This window comes from Talpa europaea, assembly GCF_964194135.1.
Source record: "Talpa europaea genome assembly, chromosome: 3".
Classification (NCBI taxonomy): domain Eukaryota; kingdom Metazoa; phylum Chordata; class Mammalia; order Eulipotyphla; family Talpidae; genus Talpa; species Talpa europaea.
In genome coordinates, this window is record NC_140069.1 from 139,706,093 (window position 1) to 139,715,776 (window position 9,684).

Genomic DNA, 9,684 nt, shown 5'->3' on the forward strand with positions numbered 1-9,684 from the left:
CAGAAATCTTTGCTGAGTTGATGCAGCTTTTTATGTTTCCTCATCTCCATCACCATCAAAGCATTTAGTAAAGACTTTAATCGTCTCCATGCTCTCGTTTTTCACATTTTAGTGGGATAACACTGGTCATTTTGCTCCGTTCTAGAAATAGGATGCAATCAGACTCTGAGGAAACAATCATTTTGTCTTTCGATTGGAAACAATAAAAATAGTTGCTGCCCATTACTCTCTACATTTCATTACTATTTTATTTTTATAGCTTCATGGAATCTGGTATGAATTATAATTATATGAGGCCTCTGTCATTTCTGCCACTGAAAAGTTACAGGACCCAAGTGGTAGTCTTATGGAGGTGAATTAGTTTCCTGGCACTCCCCCCATGTTTTAGGTATTGCTGCTGGAAGAAGAATGGTATCTGTTGAGCTTATACTTATCAGTGCATTTGTTTAAGAGGTAACAGTCAAGGATTATGTCGTAAAACATAGCCCACTTTATTTTTCCATATAAATGTGTATTTTTATGAAACAGGAAACACATGCTTTCACTTTTCTTCTTTCTCAGTAAGAACTATAGAGACACACTTAAAATAAATGCAAATTTAAAAAATGTAGAGCAACTTTTGTCCACTTACCTGTTATAAGATGCGTTGTCTAAATTTGTATTTTCTTTGAAGAGGAAATTTCACTTCTACATGTCCCTCCTAATCTTTTCACAAATTTCTGATTGTATTTATTCTTAACCATTCTTTTCTATTCAGAAAAAAAAATATTAAGGTACTCTTTTTGAGCTCTCTCTGCACTTAGCCAGTTTTCATTCTTTACTCCAAAAATGTCCTTGAACTCTCTAAAGTTCCAAGCTGTTTTGTCCTCTGTCTCAGCTCCCAGTGGCAGACACGTGCAGCATAGAAAAGGAGCCCTAAAGGGGTGCATTGTGAATTGCTCAGCTTCTCTAGAACAACAGCTTTCAATCTAGAATTTTCCATCAGAGTCCTAACAAGCTTCAATCCCTCTGCAAATTTGATTCACATGTTTAATTCAAAGCAATGAATTAACTAATTTGGAGTTATTAAACCGGCAGCTTGCCGACTCTAGGAAAAAAAGACAAAACAACATTTTAAAAAGCCGACTATACAAATTTTCAACTTCTCGAGATGGTAAGAAAGACACAGACATTGATTCTGATACAGCTGCCTAATCATCTACAGTGCTCGGCAGCCCTCGGATTTCCTTTCCCCTCTCCCTCCTTCGGAAGGCAGGTTAACCTTTCCGCAGAGGGTCCTTCCACTTCTGAGCTGTTTGCTGAGTCACTATTAAGTCAATACCACCGATTGGTGCTGTTTATCATCGGCCATGGAATTCCATCCAGTTTCCTGGGAGAGAGAAGGAAAGGTAGCTGGGGCTTATTCAACTGAAATTTCATTTGAAAATTTAAAAGAACAGTCTACTGCAGACTGCTTTGGGTAATATTGTCCAGCCTTCTTTTCCTCTTTGGCAGGAGATGTTCTGTGTGAAAACACAATGAAAAGGTGCCACAGATGTAGAGACAAGGACAAGGGTCCCTGTAGGGTAAAGAAAATGTCAGGCTTTTCTGCCCTTCCGCCATCAGGATAGATGATGGATCCTTGTCCTGAATGCATGCCTGATGGCGGGCACCTGGAATAGGGTGTGGGCATAGGTAGATGGGATTCAGCTGAGCTAAGACTGTGCTTTTAAGGGTGGCGTCACGGGGTGGGGGGCGCCAGCAGCAGCAGCTGAAGGAGAAGCCGAAGCAGAAGCAGAGAACACCAGAGAGCCCAGATAGAGTGAGGATTTGCTGGGGGCTGGGAGGCCTGCCAGCCTCCCGGCCCCCCAGCACCCCTGCCTGCCATATGCCTGGTGAACCCCAAATAAAAAACCCGCAAAACTACTGAGGACTCTGACTCCTCCTTTACCCGGTCTGCATGGGATCAGGAAAACCTGCACTGTGCCCAGGTCCTACCCTTACAGTCCCCATTCAATCATGTTTAAGCCTTTGATCCCCAGTGGTCATGGAATGTTTCTACAGAAAGTGATGTTTAGGATGCCTTTTTGAAAAAAAGGGAGATGATAGCTTGGCAAACACGGTGTAGAAGTTTGTCCCCGCATCCTGGAGAACAGTATTATGGTCGACAGGCAGCCAGAACTGCCAACAAGTTTACATCTTAATGCAGACTTGGAAATTTTTTAACGTTTTCACACTGGAAAAAGTCATGCATTCTGTTGTATTTGTACTGATGTGGGGATCAAATCATTCTTTTTTGTCAGTTCTTTTTACATTTTTTTTTTTTATAAAAGCGCAGCTTCCTTACAGTAACTTGTACAAACCCTCAGGGCACAGCTTGACAAATGCAATATATTTTAAGTATGTTTTTCTTTGTTCAAATATTTACATAATGATATCTGGTAAGTTGGCAAGACTGTGCTCAAATTTCCTAAATGAGAAAAATTCCACACATTCCTTCCAGCACACTGTCAGCATTATCTTTTTAAATATAATTGAAATCCTGCGCTCTCTCTGAACCTACAGCTACCTGGCTCCTTGCGCTGGAGTATATTATACTTTCCTGAGACATTGTAATGAAGAATCTTGGGAACAGATTAAAACAATTCACAAATGTCACACACAAGCAAATGATGGAGGGAAAGAAATAAGGAGAAAGGGAAGAGAATATATTTAGTAAAGATTTCCAGGAAGCCTTTTGTCTTTGTTTCATTCCATCCTGACTAGTCTTGCTCAGAGGATTCTGAGCTTTCATAGCTGCCATTACAATTGGTGCAGAGCTGTTTTATGGAAATACGAATTTCATCAGCAATTTCTGTCTCCCCTAGATTATAAACTCCTTGTGGATGAGCAGACTTCTATTTTGTCTGGTAATTTAATAATATTGATAATGAGATTATTGACAGTGGTGATTTAGTATTAGCACTACGACTACTCCTCACACTTCCACACTCATAATCTATTTCAGAAAGGTGATTAATTTCCACCATTGAATATATGTGACTTTTAATAATACTCATTTAATGTTTAAAATGTGTAGATCATGGCTGAGACATTACCTCACTTTGATCCTTCCTTCTACAACTCTAGGTTATTATTATCCCTGTTTGAGGAAAAAAGAAAATTAAGGTTATATAAGTTAAGTGACATGTTCAGATTCCCCCAGTTAGTAATTAAGAGCAGAAATTGGCATCCATGACTTTGCAAGGATAACATCAAACCACGATACTTTCCTCCCTGCTAAGTGTAGGTACTCAAGGAGTGAAGAAACTAAGGAGCGAAAAAATCTTTTCTCCGAAGTTTCCCTTGTACTTTCAGAACTCAGTCATAAACTAACGTTGTAAAGTACCCAACAGATTATTATACGTTTGCCATATTAAGATGTCAAGTCCTCTGAAGGTCCTATTCAGTGTTTAGTCTGTTGTGATTACACTATTCCATCAATGATGTAACCACTATGGCTTTGATAAAACCCTGGACTACCACACCAGAAATGCACACTTTTGCTGAAATGTAAACAGCAGAGGTGGCAAGAGGTTGAGGAAAGGAAGTCGTGTTCCTGAGTAGGGGAGGCACAATCCTTTCATAGTTCGTGCATTGCTTGGGGAGAAAGGAATGTCTCCCTTCCAAGGCCAGTGCTTGCTTCCAAGTGAAATGCTTTCCATTTTTACATAGAGCATTATAGAAGTCAGCAAGTGTTATAACTCAGCATTGAGAGGGTATGATAGCAACTACCATCAGTAAATTTATTCATATACATTTATTGATATTATGGTCTGCCTGGTTAAGCATTTCATACCTTCCAACAGACTCTGTGTTAGTTAACAATGTCTGGGTACCATTCATCATTAAACAGATACCTAACAGTTTCAGATGTCATTGGATCAAGTATAATTCTCAAACAGGGAGGGAAACAGAGAAAAAGTATCTAACTGAAAAGTAAGGATAACAACTGGTTGAGTTGCAGATGATTTACTGACTAGCTTTGAAAGCAAGGATGACTGTTTAATTCCTTCTTAGATTCACTTTCCTTCTTCAGATAAAGGGGTAATAGGATCTATCCTGCATATTTTACAGAGTTGTTAATATTAAGTGAGATAATATATATTGAAGAATCCTAAGATTGTTTTCTTTGAGTTTTTTTAGGTTAAAAACGTAGTGCTGGGCCTCCCTGGTGGTGCAGCGGTTGAGTGCTGTGTTGCGACACTGCCCGTAGCCTCTGCAGCAGCAGTTCGAACCCCGGCCACCAGCGAGGGTCCCACCAAAAAAAAAAAATGTAGTGCAGGCTCATGGTAAACAAGGAGGGAAAAGAGCACAAGAGAAAGTAACTAACATAAATAAATAATACGAAACTGGTAAAGTGAGAACCATACAGCTTTATGTTATTATAAAGTTTTAAATTAACAATGATACCTATTATTATCACAATTTATGGCAAGAATCAGATGACAATGAGCAAATCACAATTTCTTAACCTGAAATAGTTTATTTTTAACATAAATGTTAAATTTTCACATTATTCTCCAGAGGAAGTCACCAAAAAGTTTGTCACAAATAAAATGAATATAGTATTATGTTTTACTAAAATGAATATAAAGAAAAACTAAAGTGTGAACTGGAAAATTAAAAAAATAAATATTTGCTAGTTGCCAATCAAAGCTGATAAAACTAGCACTTCATGAAATGTATAAGCATAGCTCAATTTGCAAAATGCCCATGAACTTACTAATTTGTAGACAAAAGTGATGTTTATAAGCAAATCAGCATTCTGATCTTAACTTAGCTAGCAAGATATCTTTGGAATAATGATTGGACTAGTAAAATTATTTTCTTCAAGTGAATTTCATGAATAAATAATTGTATGAATAATAACAAAAATGCTGTTAAAGAAAATTGCTATTGAAATAGCTACACTGATTAGGTAAATAGGAGGTGAATTAATAATATTAGCTGTTGGTCCTCTATTAATTCAACAAATATTTTTAATACCCATTATAATAGAATCATTGAACTCAACAGTAGAGCTACAAAGTCTAAGAAATCAAAATTCACTGTTTTTCTAGGAGGAAAATACATAGAGAGGTGTATCAGTCCATGACCCATGGGCAAAAGTTTTAAACAGAGGATCTACAAAAATGGAAATCTGAAAGACTACTAAGTGTATTTGTAAAACAAATATTCAACCTCTCTCAGTAATCAGAGAAATACAAATTAAAACAAAACCATCCTTTACCTCTCTTGAATTGGCAAATACTAGGAAGCTGCAAATATCATGATTTACCCACTATGAAATTAAAGCATGGTATCGAGTGAAAATAAAAAGAAGTCAAACAAAAACTGGACAACCATATTATGTAGTAAATTAAAATCATAAACAAACAAACCTTCTATTTTCCAGAGTGACATATTAACTGCAGAAATAGTCTAAGCCATCACAGCAAGTCCTAATGGAGCACAGGAGTACAGGGATGAAGGGAAGGAAAATGTTGATAAAATAAAAGTGAGAGACTGATAAGGAGATTGGTTGTAGTATGGGGAGGAGTATGATTAACTTTGTTGTCTACTTGAAACTCAAAAGACCAAACCCAGACAAATGTGAATAAGAACAATAGAACAGAGTAAAATGAAGGGAGACATGCTATGGAAGCAGAAAAGGAATAGATAACAGCTCAGTTAAGTTCTATAAATGAGTTCCAAGGGCCTGCCTCAAGACTCAAAGGGAGACAGAGAGGTCAGAAAAGTAAGGCTGTAAGGACAAGGGGGTGTGAAAGAAATGCTTTAAGGTAAACAAATAAGCAAAATAGCATGAAGTCAAGACACAGAATGTTGTGTTTGGAATATTGCATGCAGTTGTCTTGGATGTGGGGTATTTAGGGAAGTTTCCAGATACTCCTGGAAAGATGCAAGGGGGCAAATTTAAAATTTTTACCAAGGGTTTACTCTGTCAAAGGTAGAGGGAAGACCTAGTATAAAGACTTTGAAATTAAAAATGGGAGCAACATATAAAATCAAAAGATATTTGAGAGATAGTGTTGATAGGTCATGGTTACCTTTTGGTTACAAGTAGTGTGGGAGAGATAGGACACCAAGAGATGGCTCTGAATTTTAGCTTGAGCACTTAAGTGATGGTGTGTGACTCATAGAGATTAGTAAAGCAAGATTTGAAGAATTTTAGAAGGGAATGTCAGTTCCATTCCATCAAAAGCACTCTCCTGAATAAGCTCTTCCAAGTCTCTCTATGACTTACAAAATAAACTCAGACTTCTTTAGTGTTCCCTGAGGACTATATGACAAGACCTTTATTTACCTCTGCAGCCTCATGGGTAAACCTTTCCTGTTATGCTTTAATAAAGCCAAACTTCTCATAACGCTTGGTAAAGAATTTAATATTGAGGAAAGTGTTTTTCCCCTAAATGTAATACACAAGAGACACTGGGAGTGCTTGTGATAACTTGAAGACCAAGCCAACAGAGATTGTTTGAACAATAAATAATTTTAAAGAGATAAGAGAAGCAGGGCTTTAGAAGTATTTCCAAATATGGCTCTCATTCTGGCACAGGAAGTCGGGAATAAGGCTGAGAACCTACATTTTGTTTAGTTATAAAAGAACATGTTCATAATGGGAGCATTAAATTGCACACTGAAGTGTAAATAATGTCAAATGTAACAGTGATAAATCCTTCCTTTTGACCCAGAAATTAATACCTAACATGCAATTTTAGAAGACAAAATGACGAGCTGCCTGGAGATCATGAGGAAACATTCAGGAGTCTAATATATATGTATATATAAACATTCAGGAGTTTAATGTATATGTATAATGAACTTGCTAATGATTTGAAAAATGAAACATGCCTAAATTTGGTCCAATTATATCAATGTGCACTTAATAAATGACCTTTTTGTAAAATATAGAATTTGGGTAAAGCTGTATGATACTACTAATATAAAACAGAGATCAAAGAAGAGTAATACTCATGGAGGAGTGTATTGACTAATGAAATATTATTATATTATCTCTATTATAATCATTATCAGTATTATCTTTATAATAGTGAAGATTATAATAGTGAAGTCTTTATAATAGTGAAGCTATTACAAAGGAAATGTGGAAGGAAAGGTGCTATTGACTATAAAATTCACACATTTAATGTTACAGATTTTGTGTCTTTCCCATAATTTTGTTCTCCCACTAGTTTATTACTAGAAACTTCTTGATGTTTTGGAAGATTTCAAATACAATTTCGGTTTCTTTAATTCAATTTATGCATATTATTGCCAATTTAATTGACTGACAACAGATGATAGATACATCGATACTTAGATACATCCAAATGTGAACCTATTCAAAATATCACACTTGAATACACTGCTACCTTGAATAGGTCTTATCAATCCTTCATTTAAAGTCTTTGCCTTTTGTATGGGAATTAGAGCAGGTGGGCACAATAAACATGAAAAAGACGTCAAGAAGAATGTGGCTCAAAAGAAAGAAATGTGAACTATTTTAAAGCAATATTTGTATTATATTTGTTCATTTTATTCTATTTCCCTGCAGGTAAATGTTTATCTGGCTACTTGGCTACTGATTAAAGAACACAAAATGAATAATTCAACAAACTCCTCTAACAATGGCCAGGCCCTGCCCAGTCCTTATAAGACATTTGAAGTGGTATTTATTGTCCTTGTGGCTGGATCCCTCAGTCTGGTGACTATTATTGGAAATATCCTAGTCATGGTTTCCATCAAAGTCAACCGCCACCTCCAGACCGTCAACAATTACTTCCTGTTCAGCCTGGCCTGTGCTGACCTCATCATTGGTGTTTTCTCCATGAACTTGTATACCCTCTACACTGTGATTGGCTACTGGCCTTTGGGACCTGTGGTATGTGACCTTTGGTTAGCTCTGGATTATGTGGTCAGCAATGCCTCAGTGATGAATCTGCTCATCATCAGCTTTGACAGGTACTTCTGTGTCACCAAACCACTCACCTACCCAGTCAAGCGAACCACGAAAATGGCGGGCATGATGATAGCAGCCGCTTGGGTCCTCTCCTTCATCCTCTGGGCTCCCGCCATTCTCTTCTGGCAATTCATCGTAGGGGTAAGAACTGTCAAGGATGGGGAATGCTACATTCAGTTTTTCTCCAACGCTGCTGTCACCTTCGGTACTGCCATTGCAGCCTTCTATTTGCCAGTGATCATCATGGCCGTGTTATACTGGCATATATCCCGAGCCAGCAAAAGCAGGATAAAGAAGGACAAGAAGGAGCCTGTGGCCAACCAAGATCCAGTTTCTCCAAGTCTGGTTCAAGGAAGGATCGTGAAGTCTAACAACACCACCATGCCCTGCAGCGATGATGGTCTGGAGCACAGCAGGATCCAGAACGGCAAAGCCCCCAGAGATGCTGTGACTGAAAACTGTGTCCAGGGGGAAGAGAAAGAAAGCTCCAATGACTCCACCTCAGTCAGTGCTGTCGCCTCTAATATGGTATATGATGAAATCACCCAGGATGAAAACACAATCTCCACTTCCCTGGGCTATTCCAAAGATGAGAACTCAAAACAAACATGCATCAAAATTGGCACCAAGACCCAAAAAGGTGACTCGTGTACCCCAACTAATACCACTGTGGAGCTCGTTGGTTCAGCGGGTCAGAATGGAGATGAGAAGCAGAACATGTTAGCTCGCAAGATTGTGAAGATGACCAAGCAACCTGCAAAAAAGAAGCCTCCCCCTTCCCGGGAAAAGAAAGTGACCAGGACGATCTTGGCTATTCTGCTGGCTTTCATCATCACCTGGGCCCCATACAATGTCATGGTGCTCATTAACACCTTCTGTGCACCCTGCATCCCCAACACAGTGTGGACAATTGGTTACTGGCTCTGTTACATCAACAGCACGATCAACCCTGCCTGCTATGCACTCTGCAATGCCACCTTCAAGAAGACCTTTAAACACCTTCTCATGTGTCATTACAAGAATATAGGCGCTACAAGGTAAAACCTCTGTAAAGAAGGAAGGAGGTCCAGGGGAGCTTAGGAAGAGGAAAAGGTGTGGAAGAGCTCCTAGTTTTAAAATCTGCCATTGCACTTTATAGTCTAATTGTGGGATGTGCAATTAAGGAGCCAAGCAGTGACACTCTTATGGTGCCTATGCTCCAGTTTGAGAAACTTGCACCTTATTAAACACTATCAGGATGGAGCCATGAGATCATAAAAGAGACACGTTGGAATTGTGGATATAAAGAAGGATCTACGTCTTCCCCTACTTCCTTGAGGAAGGGCTTGCGAATCTACAATTTTGCCAGTCTCTGCACAAGAAGAATAAACTTGCTTGTTTTTTTCCCCCATTATTTGGTTTCCATGTATCCACATGAAGTTGAAAGGCCACCTTCCTAAGTTAATATGGAGATTTAAACATAAAGAAATTGACATAAAGAAACATAAGAAAATTTAAACATAAAGAAAATCAAAAAAGGATGCAGAAACAATCTCCAGACTCTTCCATAAATATTATTCTTTTGTTGTGGTTTTACTTGGAAAATTACAACATTACAACATTATAAATGCTAATTTTTTTACCATGCCTTTTTCCAACCATTAAAAGAAAGCCAACAAAAAGACAAACCACCCCAACTAGATCACATCATCACTTTTCTCATA

At 38.1% G+C, this 9,684-nt stretch overlaps 1 protein-coding gene across 1 annotated transcript; it reads left to right on the plus strand.

Annotated features, from left to right (window-relative positions):
- Positions 1-7,621: 7,621 nt before the first annotated feature.
- CHRM2 (cholinergic receptor muscarinic 2) lies at positions 7,622-9,022 on the plus strand (the record flags this gene model as incomplete). Its single annotated transcript, XM_084229202.1, has 1 exon — positions 7,622-9,022. The coding sequence occupies one exon, from the start codon at positions 7,622-7,624 to the stop codon at positions 9,020-9,022; it is 1,401 nt and encodes a 466-aa protein (XP_084085328.1).
- Positions 9,023-9,684: the final 662 nt, after the last annotated feature.